Genomic DNA, 20414 nt, shown 5'->3' with positions numbered 1-20414 from the left:
GTCTCCACCTGCTTCTTCCAAGAGAGGTTTCTCTCCCCAAGCCAGGCGCAAAACAACTATTTTACAGCTTCTCTCTTCCTGTCCCTGAAGCAGAAGTACAGCCCTTTTGAGGTTTTCTAAGGATTTTGCAGTTGGCCACAATTTTAGGTACTAAGATGAAAAGATAGCATGCTTCTCTCTCTCTCTTTTTTTTTCCTATTTCTGTGTTTAGAACATTCTGCTCCAACTCCTCCACTTGTTGTCTTTTTAAAGCTCCTGCCTGGGGCCTGCCCTGATTCCCCTGGCTGGACAAAACCTTCTCCCTTGGACATTACAAAGCATTTTTTTGCTACTCTCTTATGCAGTTGTCATTTCATACTGCATAATATGATGATCAGTGTCTGTGTCCTATTTCCACAAGACCCATGGAGTCAGTGACTAACTTTTTCTCTCCCCAGGTACTTAGCACAGAGCTCTGCTCACAGCAGGTGTTTAATAAACATTAACAGGTGGCGTTTTTAGAACACTGCAAAGTTTGCAAAGCACTTTACACAGGCAATCCATTTTCAGCCTCACAACAACTCCATGTGTATTGTTGCCGGACGTGTCTGACTCTTTGTGGGACCCCATCTGGGGTTTTCTTGGCGGAGATACTGGAGTGGTTTGCCATTTCCTTTTTCAGCTCATTTTACAGATGAGGAAACTGAGGCAAACAGGGTTAAGTGACTTGCCCAGGGTCATACAGCTAATAAATATCTGAGGCTGGATTTGAACTCAGGTCTTTCTGACTCCACGTCTGGCGCCACCTAGCTGCCCAGCAACTCCATAAGGTAGGTCCTATTCTCATCACTATTTTACAGGTGAGGAAACTGGGGTTGGGAGGGGTCAAGGGTCACACAGTAAATGTCTGACACTGAATTCAAACCCAGCTCTTTCCCAGCTTGGAATCTTTCCAATTCTGAGTCCAGCACACCTTCATCTACATCACCTAGGCAAATGATGGTGAATGAATGAACTTTGATCCCACCCAGACTAAAAAGCCCAGTTTAGGTGATAATGAATGACTTTTGGGTACCCAAAAACTAAAGTACAATCTGTCTACCTTTCCAAGAAAATTTCCTCAGTGTTCGTCATCACAGACATTTCATGCAGGAGCTAAGAGTCTGGAGAAAGGGTTTCTCAAACTTTTGTTGGTCATGGAGCCCTCTGGCAGTCACTGGGGAAGCTTATGGACCCTTGCTCACAGTAACATTTTTAAATCATTCAAGGCAATGCTGTTCCACTCAGAGATTAATGAAAATAAAAATGCAAAAAATAAAATTCCCTATCCAGGAACTTATGCATGAACCCCCGAGGGTCCACGGAACTCAGGTTAAGAAGCCCTGCTCTGGAGGGAGAAGCAAGACAGGGGATAGGGCAAGGAGTGAAGGGGAGGAAATAAGTGAATGAGAAGGGCTGTGGGGAGGACAGCAGGGGAAGGGGAAGGAAGGAGCAGCCATGGGAAATTAGTCTGCTGTCCTCCTTCCCCTTTCTCCACCCCACTACCAGTCCCATCGCTGTAGACTCCGCTCTGCATTTCCCCAGGCTAAGAAAGAATCAGGAACTGGGCTGAAAGGCAAAGATGGCACAGTCAGTGGGAAAATTCCACCCACATTTGAGAAATAAGCACACGCTGTCTGGAGTCAGGGGACCTAGGTTAAAATTCCAACACTGCTCCCTCACTATGAGTGTGACCTTGACCAAATCACTTCAACTCCTCAGGACTCAGTTTCCTGATCTGTAAAATCAGAAGGCTGGATTAGATGCTCTCTAAGTTCCCTTCCAGCCCTAAATCTATGGTCCCTTGGCCATAGAAATATGTTATACATGGTAGACAGACCCCCAAATACGCCCACAGAAATCTACCATCTATAATATATGTAAAGTACAGGACTGTGAAGAAAGACCCGGAGGATAAGAGAGCACCTATGGTCACGTGGATGGAGTCTGCATGGGTCCAAGCGGAGTCATCTACTAACCCCCCAAGGCCTACTCCATCCTTTCCCTATCTATCTTTAATTTTTTTCAATACAAATTTAATAACCATCAGACAAAACAAGTGATCAAATAAACATACAAAATCATGAGTAAAACACTTCACAAAATTCTTGGCATTTTATAGGCTAGACCCAAATGAATTAACGGATGACAATTTAAAAAAAAAGTGCTGGATTCAGGACCTGGGATTTGTTCAAATCCCAGCTCTGCCATTTAAGACCTGTGTGAGTTTAGGTAAGTTACTGATAAATACTTCTCTGGGCCTCAGTTCCTTGTCTGTAAGATGGTGATAATACTAGACCCTACCTCACAGAACAGTTGTCTGGTTCAATTGAGATAACACACATGAAGCCCTCTAGAAACCCTTCAAGTATTATATAAATGTTAGCTATTATAATTCTTGCCTCTCTTTTTCCATAGATCCCAGTCCTAATCACTATCAGTAACCGTATTTTGGGATTTTCCTCTTAAAATTCAATGCAGCTGAATTTTTATAATTAGGCTGCTATTTTGGGGTGCAGAATTAACAAATTATCTGATAGGCTCCTTATATTATACAGGATTTTTAATATATGTGGGAGATGATTTGACCTTCCATGTAAGTGAATCCCTTTAATTCCAGCCGTGTTATAAGGGAATTCCACTGTATTTATTATTCTCAACTAGAGAATGTCACAGTTTCTCTGGGGCAGAATCTGACATTCCCACTCTCCCCTTGTGGCCATCAGCCTAGAGAGAGTCATTCTGAATCTGTCACCTCTAGGCAAGACCACACACTGGACCTCATCTGCAGCCTGACATTTCTCAGCGAGTTTTCTCACTTGACTTCCCCTAGCAGACCACAACATCCTCTTGTCACATTTCACACCCTCCCACTCCCCCAACGCCAGCCACCCGGCCTAAAGTTTCTAATTCTAGAATCCTAATTCGTCCTGCTGAGGCCCCCAGCTTCTCTCCTTCTGACACTAGTTCCACTTCTCAAATTAGATGCTATGGTCACCACTTTAATTCCACCCTGACACTCTAAGAACGTTTGCCTCCACATCCTTCCTATTATGAAGAGAACCAATCCATGAGCAAACATTTCTGAAGCACCTACTATGCGTCAGGCACTATGTTAGGCACTGGTGGGGGGGGAGAAATCAAAAGTGAGACAAGTCTCTGCTCTCAAGGAACTTATTCCATAGGAGACATAATATATATTCACAGAGAAGTAAATACTTACTTGATGCATACACATACACACACATTCTCTTACACACACAACACAATGACGAGGGGGAAGGGATAAAACAGATACCTGGGGGTACCAGAGAAGAAAGTGATATCTGAACTGAACCTTGAAGGCAGGCAAGCGTTCCAAGAGGCACAGGCAGGGAAGGAGAGAGTTCTGTGTATGGGTTACAGCTAAGGCAAAGGTGGGAGATGGAATACCACGTAATGTGAAGAGTAAGCAAGCTACCTTGGTCATAGCTTAGAGTTATAATGCCAGGCTGGCATCAGGAGACCTGGGCTTAAATCCTACCTTAGGGAGTTATTAATTGTATGACTATGGACAATAGGGGCAAGTCACTTGAGGCTGTCAGCCTCTTCCTGATCCATAAAACAGGGGCAATAATACCCAAAGTCCCCACTCCATGGTACTGTTGTGAGGGGCACTAGATGGTCCTTAATGATGATCCGATTTTATACCTATGCCTCCTGTGTCTCTATTCACTTCCTATAGGTTCTGTTTGCCACTGATTACCACCAAGGCTCAAAAATTAATGTAACTGCATAAACATTTATTATTCTCCCCAGGTCTGGGTCCTGAACTTGTTTTTCAAACAAAAGGAAAAATGAAATTGCTCATCTCTATTATATTATAGCGGGTTTGACTCTCAGTGACAAGCATGATCTCTAAACACTGATCAGGGCACATCACCCAAAGGGCACTCAATGGGGGCAGTTATCTACCCTGAAAGATAAAAGGTATGCTCTGCTGAGGATATCTTGTAAGGAGAGTGGAGGGAGAAAAAAGAAATTTGTTGGCTAAAATTTGTCTTGTTTGCTGGTGAGTTTTCTTAAATAAATATTTGCAGCCTGGGTATTTATTTCCCCAAAGGGATTGTGTGTGTGTGTGTGTGTGTGTGTGTGTGTGTGTGTGTGTGTGTGTGGTGGAGATTTAAATTTACCTGACAGTTGAGATAATTCTTCTGGATTTGAACACAATGAACTATGAGACACACTAAGAGCTGACTGCCAACAATGTTAATTTAGATAATTTGTATTTCCATTCCTGCCCTCCCCTGTCACTCCCTCCTGAATAAGAATCCCATTATTCCTTCCCATGGTGACTTGTAATTTTCTTGAAAATTACAAAGTCTGGATGGTCTGACTTTATCTAAACAAAAAAATTAGATAAGTGATATGAGGTGCTTCAGCTTACTGACCAAAAGAGTCACAAGGAGAAACCATATAAAATCGGTTGTCCACTTCTGATATCAACGAGAAAGAGGCTCTTAGCCCTGAGACTCTGAGAGCTTTCAATCTTTTATCTTGAACTTGTATCATTGTCTACAATTATACTTCTCTCTTGGAGCTTCTCCATTTGCCACTGGGGGAGTCCCTTAGCCTATGGAAGAATCCAAGGGATGAGGTCATCTTAGGATGAGTGAACAGAATCAAGCTATTTTTTTCCCCTTATAAGTACCCAAGGAGAGGCAACATGGTACAGTGGATAGAGTGGCCCCCCAAAAGTCTAGAAAGTTGGGCTCAAGTCTTACTTTGATTCACAGAGTTTATGTCACAGCTGCTCTGTGGCTCCAGTGTTACAGAGCTCCAGGACCATTACCAATTGGTATCAGTAAAGGGAGGAGTTCCCTATATCAAAGAAATCACAAGTCAAGGAAAAATAAAAATTCCCCTGGAATACTGGAAATGGGTCAGATGGGGAATGTATCAGAGATGGGCAGGGAATCCACCTATTCATCACAGAAGGAAAAATCTACATGTGGAAATTGTCAGAAAAACATAAGGAATGGCTTCATTTTCTCAAACCTGCATTTCTAAAATCATTTACTTAATATAATTTTGATCTCTAGAAAGGCTATGACAAATGGTGATTAAAAAAAAAGACTGAATGCTGAAAAGGTTTTTGGAAGGAGCAGGAAAATAGAAGGTGGGGCCTTAAAATCCATCTTCATGCAAGAAAGAATCAAGTGAGGGAAATCCCTTCTGGTTTCTGGATTTCTCACATGAGGTTATTTTCTTCTTAATAGACAACGTCACACTACCAATCATCCTTTGTGTATTCAAATAAGTAGCACCCTTCTGGAGTCATATTCTAACCAAGAACTCCAGCCCCCCAAATCTGAGACTGATAAAGTCAAACTTCTTTGGGTTTCCCCTTGCTATGTAGGACCCATCCCTTTCTATTTCCTATGCCTTTGCTACGCTGTGCTTGTGGGACTCCCAATGTACCTCAATCACGCTACCTCCTCATTGGCTAAGTTTATTTTTAAGTTTCTAAAGTCCCTGATACTTGTTAATTATTGACTGGGTCTTCTTCACTCTTCACCTCTGAAAGATGAGGCACTGAGCTGGGTGCTCTAGTAAAGTCAGAATAAACATTAAAGCCCCTGCTTTTCCTCTAGACTATTTAAATCAATATACCATAATTGGAGCTATTTGAATTACACCGTTTGTTTCATGCTAGACACCCGCAGGAGGAAGGGGGGGCACAGGAGAAGAAGTGCCCAGAAGTCTGCTTTATCTTTGTCCAAAAGCAACTCTTTAATTTTGAGCATTCTTTGGTACAAAGGGGTCTGTGGTGATAAGGCTGGGCGTGGGGGCCAGCCACAGAGATCTGAAATCAGCACTACTGTGGGCCTGTTGTCTTTAGGAAGTTCCATTTTATAACTGTCAGGCCCCATTAAGGACAAAGAAGCAAGTGATGGCACCCCAATATTGTTATCCACTTTTTAGTGTGCATGGAGATGCTCTTCACTGTACCTCTAGAGGAGAGGGGTCAAATTCGCCGGTCACCAAACTCCCCAGAAGTCCTACGCAAAATAAAATGTAACTGGGAAATATTTAACAAAATAAATAAAAACACAATACAACAAAGATAATGTTAATTTGTAGTTTTCCAAGTTAATACGTAGCCTCCAGGGATCTATTTCTATTCGAGTTTGACAATCACTGCTCTAGAGTTAAGGGGTGAATGGAAAGAAGTGTAGGAAGTTGGAGGATGGGAAGAAGGAATGGGCAAAATTAGTGAGGAAATACAGGAGAGCAGTAGGAATGGGCTAGGGTAAGCAAAGATAAGCAAAGATGTTGAAGGGAAGCTATAGTCATGTTATAATCAAGGTCGAAAGATGGTGACATAACTAAAAAGAGTCTGAGAAAGGATTCAAAACCAAGTCTTCCCCACCCCAGGTCCAGTGCTCTGGCCATTACATGACCACTTTTTAATGAGTGCCTAGGGTGATGCCAATGAAAGGTGGGGTCAGATGTACAAGATGGAGATATCTTCTAGAGGTAAAATGAGCACCTTTACTGGCAGATCTTCTAATGTATAAAAAAAAGGATGACCTTTTGACAAGAGGCCCTGCCCTTGTCATCTTGCCCTTGCACATATTTCTATTTCTCTGAAAGGCTGGTACAGCTATTACCAACAATAGAAAGGCACATGACATTCTGACACCTTTTATAGAAATTCCATCAGATAAAATGTTCACAACCCTGAGTCCTTCCCCTTCACCATTTCTGGTTCTTCTTCAAGAACAGTTAGTTTCTAGCTAACCCTTCAAACACTTTCTGGGCCAGCAATGTGACGTGGAGCAGTTGTAAAGGAGATTAAGTCTCCGAGGTCACAGATGTGATCTCGATCACGGAATGGAAATGGCGTCACAGTCTTGTGCTAGAGTCATTTCTGGGGGTCATCATTTTATGTAAATGGCGTCAATTAAAAAAAATTAACACCCTTAACGAAGTACAGAATGCTTTACAGAAAAGTCTGCATTTGGATTTTGAAGCTTGTCATGAACTGTCCAACAGGGGAGGAAAAAGTTAGCTCAAATATAACAAAAGCATTTCCAGGTTTCACATGCTTCCCAAACTCCCACAGGAAATAATTATCATTCTCCAGGTGCTTTGTTTTTTTTTTGTGTGTGTGTGTGTGAATTTAGAATCAGATGAGAGTTCACCTGTTACACCCCCACCAAGTCTTTGTAGACTCAGCACAAAGTTGTTATGAAGTGAGTTAGCTATTCAGAAGTTATAGTGCTACTCTCATGGATCCCTTATTGGCATGTACACTTACCTAGAAGTGGGTTGTTTCTGACTTAGTCACTGACTAGTGACCTTTGATCATTCTCTGAGTCATCACTGAAGCACCATGGAGTGAAAGGCCTATTAAGGTAACGTCCGGAAAGTAGGAAGTTTGCACAACAAACCAATAAGAGTGATACACAAACCCATGGAGAAGCCAGGCACTGAAGAGCAACGTGTCACTTCGCCAAGACTTGAGAAAAGTGAAACTGAAAAAACTAAAGCCACTAAAAAGAGTCAGCACACATGGTGACGGGTTGCCTTCGGAACGCGGTAAGCAGTATCGGTGTACTGTTTAGTTTGAAATGTAGGTAAAGACTAGAAAGAAACAAACCCGGTTTCATTTTAAAGAACTTATCACTACCAAAAAAGGTATCCATGATGCAACTCCCCATGCCACAGCTGGAAGTTTGTAGACTTTTATTATTTAACATGTGCCACAAATGTAGAATGATAACTATGATATTCTGAATGATATTATATGGCCAAATGCCACTCAATACAGAAAAGACTACGTGGAAAAAATACTTGTAATTCTCAATTAATTCCAATTTTTTTTGTGGCTGCAACATGGAAAGGATTATTCTTTTCAGATACATTTACACAAGACTTATCGGTAGCATCGCCTTCAAATATTAAGGACAATTATATCTAATGTACAACTTTTTTGAAACACTAAATCACAAGCACAAAATAAAAAAAAACCCCAACTATGTTTAAACAATTTCCAGGCTTGGCTTAACAGTTATCTCAGCAACCATAAACACCCAATGTGATCACCAAGGAAAGAACATAATAGGAATAATTTATTAAATACATAAAAATTATAATTATTAATTATATGCCAAATAAAAATTTAAAAATATATTAAATATATAAGTAACCATATTCCTATTCTATGTACTGATCTACTGGCTTTACAAGTTGACCTTATAAATGTATATTATAGTCTATCCTGGACAATAGGCATTCTTCATCCATTTGGGTTTCCTGTTTACATGGGACAATTTTAGGCAAAAGTTGATTAAGTGATTATGGATCTCATTTAGGAGGGTCTATAATGTTCTGGGCCTTGATGCCATCAGCACAATGTCATCCCTAGAAAGCAGCACTGGAAAAGCTCTAGATGAACTTTAATCTAATAAATGTAAAGTTCTACTTTATACTTAATTAAGTACTTAATGAGCACCAGTGCAGAATGGATCACAGAACCCTATACCACCTAGTTCAACCTATAGCTGCCCAAGAACCCCTTCTTACTACCTTCCCAACAAGTGGTCATGAAACATCTGCTGGTGAAAGGGAACCTGCTACCTTCCAGTCCTTCTAGCCTCTGTTATCTCTAAACATTAGGAAGGTTTTCCTTATAATTAAATAGAATCCGCCTACTCCAACTTTTACCCACTGTTCTTAGTGGTGTCTTCTTTAATTCCTTTTCCCAATGACAGCCCTTCAGATACCTGAATATCGTTACCATACTTCCCTTCCCTCTTCCCTCCCAAAAGTCTGTTCTCTTATGGCAACATCCTCAGTTTCTTTACTGAATCCTAATATGGAGTATTTTCTATTCTACTTACCACTCTGGGTACCTCTTCGGATGTGTTCCAGTCCTAACTGAGTTCCCACAATTTAGTTCCAGTTAAAAATTTAGTTCCCACAACAAAACACAATTCTCTGGATGTATTCTTACCAAGGCAGTGTAGCAGAAATATTAGCTCCCTTGTTTTTAACATGTGGCATCTCTCTTAACTCAGCCTAGGATATAGCATGAGCTTTTCGGTTCCGCCAATTCTATATATGCAATTGATGCCTAACAAGCTTGCAGTTCACAAAAACTCAACTGTTGTCTAGACACACAGTCCCATCTGATATTAGTGAAACTAATTTAAAAAACCCAAATGTAGAACTTTACATGTATCTGAATTAAAGTTCATCTTTTCCAGATGTTCTGTCAGGGATGACATTTTCCTGATGGCATCAAGGCCCAGGACATCACAGAACCTCCCCTAAATGAGATCCATTATCACTTAATCAAATTTTGCCTAACTGTCCACACAACGAACCCAAATGGATGCAGAATACTTAATGTCCAGACTATGATATGCATCAATAAGGTCAATCTACATTTATCTTGGACATCAATTGCATATGTCAGTGCACACTGAACAGGACAGTGGACTGTTTTGCCTTTGGGAAATTATGCAGTGATTCTAAAGCCTCCAAGATTCTCCTCAAAATAAAACTCCATATTTTTAAAAATACTACTCATTCATATTCAGTTTCTGAAGGACTAAAGTTGAAGATGACTCAAAGGGTAATGGATAGTGGGCGTGAATAGGCCAAAATGTACTACCAACAAAGAACTGCGGAGAAGTAGAACTAAATATGTCACTAGAGATGTATGATTGGGGGGAAAATGTTAGGTTGGTTACATGGTGAGGGATAACCAATTTACAGCCAAAGGATTTTACTAGCACACACACATCGTGAGATCTAATAGAAGGCTCCCCTGCATACTGAATGGACATCACATGGAGGAATTACAGGAAGACATGCACAAGACCCACTCAGGACAAGCAGACACGGATGAGTTGCATCTCACTAGAGGGATTACTCAGATCATTAAGATAAAATCCACTGCAGTAAGAGAATACATTTCATCTTTCTAAATTTGAACCATTGTTCAGGTCTGATGAGACCCTTCTGAATCCTGACTCCCAATTTTGTGTCCCCTATAGATCTGACAAGCATACATTCTACAGCTTCATTCAACAGCATGGGACCAAGGACCCATTCTTGGAATACTTTATGAGAGAACTCACCCCAGACTGACACTGACCTATTAATGATTACTCTCAGTCATTCGATCAAGTTTAAAGCCATTCTAATAGCTCATATTTCTCCATTTTGTCCTCAAAGATAGGATAAGGGATTTTATCAGGTATTTTCAATGAAATCTTACTATACCTATAGCATCCCCTTGATCTAGTTACTTTGCCAAAAAAGAAATGATTTAGTACAACATGACCTAGATTGGTGAAGATACTCCGTTTTTCTGTAAAAACTGCTTCCCTTTCAAAGTGTTCACGAACCATCCCTTCAATGAATTCTAGCATTTGGCCAAGAATGGAAGTCAAGTGTCTTGACCTATAGCTTATAGACCATACCTTCTTTCCTTTTTGGAAAACTGGAACATTTGCCTTTCTCCATTCCTATGGCACCTCTCTTGTTCACCACAACCTTTCAAAGATCACTGTGAAGAACTCAGTGGGCTCAAAAATGCATAAGGATGAGATTAATGGATTCAAAGAAAAGCAAAAATAAGAGAGAAGGAAAACACAATAGATATATTCAAAGGTTAAATGGCCAAAACAGAGAGGAATCTCCACCTTCTATGTCTTCTGAAGGATTGTCAAAATGTGGACATGGCCAGGGGTTGTGTTTATGGATTCTTTTCAAAGCACTGCTTCTAAGTACTTACAAAACATAGTTATGAAATTTAAACATGTACATAATTTTGAAAAACATATTTTATATCCCTTAACAAGGGATTTTCCTTACCTGAGGGTTTTTAAATACAGCATATTTTTCATCTTTCTCCAAAAATAATAGCTTATTTTCAGTATCCCTTGTCCAGTTTGATAAGATTTCAACGACATTTTCATGGTCTTCAAAAATCCTCTCTGATGAAATAAAAAGAGCAGTTTTTAGGCCCAATACCTAGAGGCTCTCACATAATACAGAGACAAGTTACTGAGAACTTAGTATAGGCTTCATGTTTTATTTATAATTTTTTATGTGATGTAGGCACATGGGCTGTTAAAATTGAAAGAGATCTCATAGGTAATCTATCTAACCTCTTGCTTAATGAGGAAATCTAGGTTAGATGAGCTTAAATGAGTAATCCAGGGCAAGACATAGCAGTCCAGCATTCAGACTCAAGTTTTCTGACCCTAATTCCATAGGAATTGCTACCCATAGGAACATCACATGAAGGAATAATTAGACTTTTTTTTCTTCCTTGGCCTGAGAAGGCTGAGCTGGAAGTAATAGGTGGCAGTTATGGGAAGGATGATTTTAACTGAACATGAGAAAAAACTTCCTACAAATCAGAATGATCTTGAAAAGGCATCGGCTGTCTTGAGGAAGTGAGTCTCCCATCAACGGAGTATTTACTTAAAGCTAGATTACCACTTAGGAATGATGTTGAGGACAAGATTCCTGATTAAAGAAGGGTTTGGATTGGATCATCTCTGAAACCTCTTCCAACTCCCAGGTTATAATTAAATTTCATTGAGGGGAAGACTTTTTGGTCTGCATTTCATTTTAAGTTTGTAATATTCTCCATGCTAGGCAGAACTGGTGATTTGTATGGTTGTAAGAATGTTTAGTCATCACGCACTTTGGACTGTGGCACTTCTTAACCTGAGCATACTTGACATTAGGAAGAGGCCAACGTCAAGAAAGGAAAGAGAATTAGGATAACGATTTAAGATGAAAATCTGAGATATTAGGAGAACAGCAAATGTAGCTCATATCTCCTCCATCCTCATACCTCCCCTTAGATACAACTATTAGGAATCCTCAATATTGGGTTATACATGTCTCCAACCATAATTAAATACAAATTCTATCCCCGACTCAAAGGGTTGGAAGAAACTTTGTGGGGTTATTTAGCTTGGTTCCCTTCCTCCAGAATAAACTTCACCTAAACTATTCCATACAGATAATTTTTCACTTTGTTAATGTTCCAGGGAGATAACTGTTGTACTATAGAGCACACAAGTAGGAAGAGAACTCTCCTCATATGTTGGCAATTCGTTTCAATTCAAATCAACAGTCATTATTAAGTGCCAATCATATGCAAAGCACTAGGCAAGGTATACAGACCAAACTGAAACAACCCTTAAGATTTTGTGATTATTTGATTCTGCTATACAGTCCTTACCTTCAAAGAGATTACATTCCACTAAAGGGTGTTATCCCTCCAGTGAATCCACAGAAAAGTTGAATACAAGGTCATTTATGGAGGGAGGGGAGCATGAACAAATAAAAGTTCAGGAAAGGCTTGACTGAGGTGACCCCTGAATTGAATCTTGATGGAAAATAAGGGGACTAAGAGGCAGGAACATACAATACAGGCACAAGGAACAGCCTGTACAAAGGGATGAAAATAGGACATGAGTGCATTAAATGGAATAATGTGAAATAAGGTCAAAAGGTATGTTGAAGTTAGATCATGGCCAAAAACTCCAGGCCTGGAATTCAGTGCTAAAGGAAATAAGGAACCACTACAGGTTTCTGAGTCATGGGAATGACATGGTCCTTGAGAAAAGTATTTTGGCAGCTAAGCAGAGACTGGACTGGGGAGGGATGGCAAGCTGGGAGGAGGGAATGAATTAGGAGGCCATGTGAATGCAGAGAAGAGGACCAATGTGAGAGATGGTATGGAGGCAGAATTTATAAGACGTAGCAATGTGAGAGATGGTATGGAGGCAGAATTTATAAGACGTAGCAACAGATGAAATAAGGGTGTGAAGGAGAGGGGGGAAAGTCCAGGATGACCCTGATCTTAGGAAACTGGGAAAGTCTGAGGATAATAATCACTCATATTTATATAGTGGGTTTTTCCTTCATTTGGTCCTCTTGATCATCCTATCCGAAGTTCAAAACATTACATGACTTGGCCAAGGCCACATAGCTAGAAAGTGTCTCTACAGAATTTGAACCCAGCTCTTCCCGACTCCAAGTCCATTGCTCTATCAACTATACAAATGACCTCACGAGAAGAGGTAGTTGAGTGGGGAAAGATGATGGAGAAGGGGTAAACAAAGTGCTCGTTTACATCTTTCTTGTCTCCCCAACCCTGATCAATCTCTTCCACCTATTCCTTCATCTTTTCTAGCTCTATCAATGGCAGGTGGGTAAACTCATCAAGACCGCTCAAGAGGGAACTTTTTAGCTGCCCAGTGAACACTATTGTCATCCAAGGGAGGAGGATGACTAATATCTAGGTCTATGGTAAAGTGATGCACTCCAGTTTAAGGCTGCAAACCCTGGAAAGAGACATAAGCTGACATCTCCACAATATGATCCTTTCACTGGGCATGCAATGAGAAGTGTCACCCTCTAATGGGAACATGGACAATAAAAATGCCCGTTGCCTCTGTGGTCTGGCCACCTGCCGCCATGCTGGTCTTTCCCTAACAAGGAAATTCAAGAGTAGGTATTAAATCTTATAGAAGAGGGAAAAGGACAAATGCGGACTCAAGATAGCTCTGATATAAGCCATCTCATTTAATACTAGACCACTGGCAATACAAAAACCCAACACTTTTGGGTGCCACTCACAGTCTCTTCATGACTATGAAACTCACCGATTTGTAGTTCTGGGTATATTTCATAAAGACACCAATCCAAGTTGTAATCGAAGTGGGTCTTCTCAAAGAGGTTGTCCAGAACATCTCGTGCTAGCTGCCGCTCATCCACCATCAGTGACTTAGTGCTGTTGTCATTCATGTGTACCTTGACGACAAGCTGAGCATAGAGTCATTAAAGAACTGGTTAATTTTGGTAGATGGTGGGGGCTAGTCTACTCAAGAAGATGGTTTAGACTGCAGGGGCGGGGAAACTTTGGCCTTTAGGCCATGGTTAAAGGGCCTCACTGGGGGACCTAGAGGGCCACATGTGGCCTCCCCACCCTGGTAGAGAGATAAGAAAGAATCAACTTGAAAGTTACAATTTCTTGTACACCAGGGGTTTCTAACCTTTGTGTTATTAAATCTTTTGGCAGCGTGAAAATGCATAAAATGAAATACACGAGTACAAAGGAAACCAATTATGTTGAAATAGTTAAAATTTTTTTTAGAAAGAAACACGTTCACAGACCCCAGGCTAAGAACTCCTGTTGTCTGCCCTTTAGCACATACATACCTTTTGTCCTATGAACTGTTAGAACACAAGAGGAGAATTTTAAAAATAATGCTCGGCATTAATGAATTAATCAATCTGCAAGCAATTATTAAACACCTACGATATGCCAGGCACTGTGGTAGATAATGAGGATACGAAACCAAAAAATTTTTAAAGGCGCTCTTTTTTTTGGGGGGGGGTAAGAGAAGAGACTGGGTCTTCCTATCTTGCTCATGTTAGATGTGCAATGGCCTCTCATGAGTTTGATCCCACTGCTTATGGGCATAGCAGCTTTGGCTTGCTCCCTTTTCCTACCTGTGCTGGAGTGTTCCTCTTTAGGCAATTTGTTAACCCCATCCACCCAGAAGACTGGCCATATTAGTACTAGACATAGCATAGACATTCAATTGGCTTAGCCCACTACATCTCAGAACTCTCTAGTTCAAGAGGTCCACCAATCTCAGGCATTACAGGCATGATCCATCACTCCCATTTCTAAGAGACACTTTTTTTTGGGGGGGGGGGGAATCAAATCAGGGTTAAGTGATTTGCCCAAGGTCACACAGCTAGTAATTTGAACTCAGGTCTTCCTGAGTCCATGGCCGCTGCTGTATCTACTGTGCCTCTTTTAAAAGTAAATTTAAGCCCAACATAGTAGATGCTGCATACCCTATGTGTAGGGTGACATAACTTTGAGCAGGTGGCAGTTCAGTGGAGTGCCACAGAGCTCTAGAATGTGGCACCAGATAGCATATTGCTCTGACGATTCTGCTACATTTCTTCCACCCGGAAAGTCCCCTCCCTCTGGAAGTAGGGGTAATGGAGAATTCATAGGATCACAGATCTAAAATGGGAAGTCCACGACCTCCTCCTTTTTTTCAGATAAAGAAACTGAGGCCCAGAAACATCAAGTGATTTGTCCAAGGTCACATAATAACCTACAAAAAGAAAATCCAGGTGTAGCTGTATTTGCTTTCAGTTAATTTAAAACGAAACCATATGGCCTTCATAAACGAGGTGCGTAGGGCTTGCCCCAATGATGCAGACTGACTCCCTTAGCACTCTTCAGCTCGATTTGCTTTGGAAGACACATCTATTCCTCTGTGCTACTGCCAAATTCCTTGTATAAAATCTGTGAGAGGGACGTTTAGGAAAACCTTTGATAACACGGTAAAGCACTCCATTCTAGAGTGTCACCCTAGAAGCAGCTAGGTGGTGCCATAGCGTGTAGCACACTGGGCCTGGAGTTATAAAGACCTGAGTTCAAATGCGAACTCAGGCACTTACTGGCTGTGTGACCCTGGGCGAGTCACTTAACCTGTCTGCCTCAGTCCCCCTCAACTAAAATAGGGATCATAATAGTCCCTACCTCCTGAGGTTGTTATGAGGATCGAATGAGATATAAAGCACTTATCACAGTACCTGGTATGTAGTAATCACTTAATAAATGCTTAATTCCTTTCTTGCCCTCTTCCTTCCCTTCCCTTCCTTCCTTCCCTTCATTCCTGTTGAGAATTCCATGAAAAAATAAAGGTTTTTTTTTTTTGCCGGTTCTTTCCCTAATGGAGAAAAAACCAAGACCACATTAATTTGACATTTTAATTAAAAATAGATAAAGCATTTATCGTTCCCTATATGCCAGGTACATGGGCAGTGGAGAATTCATAGGATCAACATGCAAACAACTACATACAAACAATGGATACACAGAATACATTTGAGTTAAACAAAAGGAAGGCACTAGAATTAAGGGGGATTGGGAAAAGCTTCTTGGAAAAGGAGATATTTGGAGGCAGCAAGGAAAGCCAGGGGACAGAGAGGAGGGAGGGGAGAACTCTAGGTATGGGGCGAAATGGTAGCGGCGAGGGAGAAGTGTAAGGTGTGAGAAGACTGGAAACATAGGGAAGGTAGGAAAGCCTAGCGGTTTTGCCCAGCTGTGCACTACTTGCAGATGTGCTTATAGTCGCCATGCTTCTTTAGTGCTCATCAGCATTTTCAAGTTGTACGTTAATAATAATAGCCACCATTTAGTTAGCACTTTAAACACTTAACAAATATTATCTCACTTGATCTAGGAAGTAGGTGTTATGATTATCTCCATTTTACAGGTGAGGAAACTGAGGCAAAGAGAGATTTAAGTGACTTGCTCACGGTCACACAGCTACTAAGTGTCTGAAGGCAGATTTGAACTCAGGTCTTTCTGACTCCAGGTCTAGCACTCTATCCACTATGCTATCTTTCCTACGTCAGCTATAAATCACAGACATGTTAGCTTTATAGGTCTATAACAGAATATTTGCATTTATATTATCTATGTTTGGGAAAGAATGAAGTTATGGTATAATGCAGGGGTGGGGAACCAGTGGCCTTCAGGGCCACATGTGGCCCTCTAGATCCTCAAATGTAGCCCTTTGACCAAATCCAAACTTCACAGAACAAATCCTCTGCACTTGAGGACCCAGAGAAAGAGGCAGAAGACCTGGATTCCAATCTCACATCTGACATACAGTGGCTGTCTCATCCTGGGCACTTATCCCTCTAAGTTATAAATGAATGATTCTATGAACCTCTTGGTGCCCCCAGGCAAATCTTTAGCACTATAAATTTCAGAACAGGTGCCAATCTGTACTTGTAAAAGAAAAGTTCCTCACTGGGAGTTCCTTAAACTCAAGTAGATGGTACAGTGGATAGAACTCAGGGCCTGGAATTAGGAAGATGTGAGTTTAAATTCAGCCTGAGATATTTACTAGCTGTGGGACCCTGGACAAGTCACTTAGTTTTGTTTCAGTTTCCTCATCTGTAAAATGGGGATCATAACCACACCTACCTCCCAGGGCAGTTGTGAGGATCACATATGATAATAATTGTAAAGCACCTAGCATAATGCCTGGCATACAGTAGGCACTATATAAATGTTAGCTATTATTACTACTTTTGTTATTGTGTTAGCTATTATTAAACCAACGAAATTCCAGATCAAGGTCAAAAAGAAAAATACGAGGGAATTAGTGTAACACAAAAATGAAAAACATGCACCCTCTTAATCTGAGGCAATGATTTTTCAACAACTTCAGTGACTTTGTTACTTATATAGAAGTTAATATTGTGTAGTTTAAAGGGCACTAAATTTGGAATCAAGGGACCTGATTCTGAGTTCCAGCTCTGCTACTGACTGCTTCTTCTACCTCGAACATGTCACTTTATTTCACCTAAGCCTCAGTTTCTTCATTTGTTTTTTTTAGGCAATGGGTTAAATGACTTGCCCAGGGTCACACAGCTAGTTAAGTGTCAACTGTTTGGTCTGAGGCCGGATTTGAACTCAGGTCCTCCTGACTTCAGGGCCAGTGCTCTATCCATTGCACCATCTGGCTGCCCCCTTCATTTTTTTTTTCAGCCAAAGATAAGGTTTATTAGAACATTCATCATATTGGCTAGATTCTTCAGGAGTTTGAACACTAGTGAGCTACTGGCTAGATTGTAAGAATCTGAGCCCCCCCTTCATTTGTTTAAAAAAAAAAAGTTTGACCAGGTAGCTGCTAAGTAAGGTCCCTTCCATCTCTAAATCTATGACTCAAAGATCCTAAGGCTATCCATCTGTCTATAAACCTATATTTACAGATACATTTTCCTCTTTGAAAGTGAAACTGACAACTGGATGGTTTCACTCTGTCATCATTGCCAACGACAATTCAACCAGCTGTCTGGTTCTGAAAAGTCCAAAGCAGCCTGGAACCCCGGAGCCACACCCAGAATAAGCAGAGACAACCTCCTTCAGCAACGCTTGAGGGCATTCGAAACACTCCAGACAGACTAGGCTTCCTTTGTTTAAAAAAAATGTGTTTTGGATTAGGCAAATATTCTATTACTATTCAGCACCACAAAACAACTCCTGGTTTCAGTACTCTATCTGAAGTGCCTGAAATACAAAGAAACACAGCATGGCCTTTTGATCTGCCTTCCTCTCTCTGTGCCCTCCCCGGCAGGGCCTGACTGGACCTTAGCTGCTGCTCCCAGTTCTCAATGCTGGCTTTAGCTAGACTTCTCCTGCGCTGCCCCAAAGCTGCTTAGGGGTGGAGGATGCAGGCTCTAATTTGTCTAAGCGGAACTGCAAAGTTCTCTCATTGTCAGGGCAGGAAATAGTTACTGTACTTCTCACCCATTCCCCAAGTGTCTGTTGAGGTAGAGAGCTGGGATGCTTCTTGCTGGTACATCCTGTCTTCTGTATATGTTTGCTTTCTTTTTTTTCCCCTTCATTTCCTCCTCTTAAAGAGCCATACATCACTGTATTTAACCTTCAAGCCACAGCTTGAGGACTACTTTATACATAAAGCCTTTCCGGATCCCAATCTTGGTGCTACTCCCCTAACTCCCCCCTCTTCCTTCCCATAAATTACCCTGGATTTAACTACTCTGTATTTAGTGTCCTTATATATAGTCTGTATATAGTTATATGCAGGATATCCCAAAAGTCTTAGTGCTGTTTAAACTTCAGTTGCTTAAAACGGCCCAAAGACTTTTAGAACAATGTTATAAAACATGTGCTTCTTGTCTCACTCAGAGCATAGCAATGATTTCATTCTTTTATCCTTGTATTACCTATAATAAGTCTATGCTTATTGATTAATTGATTGGTAGATAATTCAGTTGCTTAAAAGAAGTGAATTCTTTCAAGTTTTTAAAATCTTTCATTTTTCAGATTTTTTCCCTTTCTTTCTTTCAGATGTTATCAGAAATGGCATTGATCAGTGTAGGGGATTTTGTCAGGCCCCTCCCAGGAGAATCCTAATCAAAAGCAGTCAGAGGACAGTCCCAGGACTAGAAATCCAACTCCTTTATTTTATAAAAAACAAGGCCCCCAAGTATTTGTGACTTGCCTAAGGTCATACACCTAGTTAGTGATGGACCTGGGAATAAAACTTAGGTCCTCTGCTTATTTCTTCTGTGAAGAAACCTCTCACAGAAGAAGGATTCTCTATGGGCAGCTTCTTCATCTGCAAAATGGGGATGATAATAAATATCTAAAAGGTTATTGTGAGGGTGTAGTGAAATAATGTACATCAAAAGCCCTGCAGGGGGCAGCTAGGTGGCCCAGTGGATAGAGCACTGGCCTTGAAATCAGGAGGACCCAAGTTCAAATCCAGCCTCAGACACTTGACACCTACTAGCTGTGTCACCCTGGGCAAGTCACTTAACCCTGACTGCCTTACCAAACAGCTAAAAAAAAAGGCTAGATATAAACCTTAGATATCATTATAATTATCATAATAATAATAGCTAGCATTTACGGAGTGCTTGAAGGTATGCAAAAGGCCTTGACATATGGCATTTGGTCCTCACCACAACCCTGGGAGGTGGGTGCTAGTATTATACTCATTATAAAGATAAGGAAACAAGGGGGAAAGACGAAACACAGATGCATCATAACTACCAAACGGTGATTCATGTGAAATGAGCGGTATAAACAAGCCTTGTAGGTATTCAACATGACCAGAGCCTGGCTCACATCAGGCTTCCCCCTTCAACAAAATCACCACTAGGCAAATACTCTCTCCCTCCGCTTCCGGTGATGGCAAAATGCAAATAACTTTTATTTATCTCTGGAAATTTGAGGGTAGAAAGAAACATTTCCCAACGTTCATCTTAACATGAGAGATAATGAAACAGGATTATAATTAAACTTCTGATAAAAGGTGCTTGTATTTGTTACCTTTTTAACCTTGGCCTCCTTCAGTTTTTCCAAGGCGAGCTTGATTTTATCAGCTTTGGCCTGTGCTTCTTCTTCTTCCTGTAATGACAGTAAGGCACTCAACATAAGCCTTTAAATAAAACTTATGACTATCGGTAGTCATCTGTGTAATGCTGCTACGTACTGACAAAAGGCCACAGCATGGAGACATCTTTTCTAAAAATATTTTTTATTACAGGCTTAATCGTCATCAATAAATGAACATTTCAGAATATGAACAAAAATGAAGACTGCATATAAAATTATATAGTAAATTTAATGCGGTAATAACAAAATTACCCTACTTGTTTCCTCTTCCAAAATTTCTTTTCATGAGGAGTCAGAAAGAGTTCAAGGGGACACAAGAGTGATAACCCTATGTCCAAACCGTACTTCTGTTTCTTAACCCCAGTGAGAAGGAGGTAGAGGCCCTTATCTTTCTAAATGG

At 40.8% G+C, this 20414-nt stretch overlaps 1 protein-coding gene across 1 annotated transcript in view; it reads right to left on the bottom strand.

The window, feature by feature from the left end:
* Nucleotides 1-20414, bottom strand: part of APBB1IP (amyloid beta precursor protein binding family B member 1 interacting protein) — a 134753-nt gene that overhangs the window by 40240 nt on the left and 74099 nt on the right. Inside the window, exons 5-7 of the mRNA XM_078151956.1 lie at nt 19949-20026; nt 13707-13866; nt 10891-11012 (exon numbers count right to left, since the gene is read on the bottom strand). Coding sequence (XP_078008082.1) covers nt 10891-11012; nt 13707-13866; nt 19949-20026 — 360 coding nt within the window. The remainder of the gene's footprint in view (nt 1-10890; nt 11013-13706; nt 13867-19948; nt 20027-20414) is intronic.

The sequence above is a fragment of the Phascolarctos cinereus genome, unplaced genomic scaffold (assembly GCF_003287225.1).
Source record: "Phascolarctos cinereus isolate Bilbo 61053 unplaced genomic scaffold, phaCin_HiC Scaffold_1;HRSCAF=81, whole genome shotgun sequence".
Classification (NCBI taxonomy): domain Eukaryota; kingdom Metazoa; phylum Chordata; class Mammalia; order Diprotodontia; family Phascolarctidae; genus Phascolarctos; species Phascolarctos cinereus.
The sequence above is the reverse complement of the archived record's forward strand: the minus strand, read 5'-3'. Positions and strand labels throughout refer to the sequence as shown.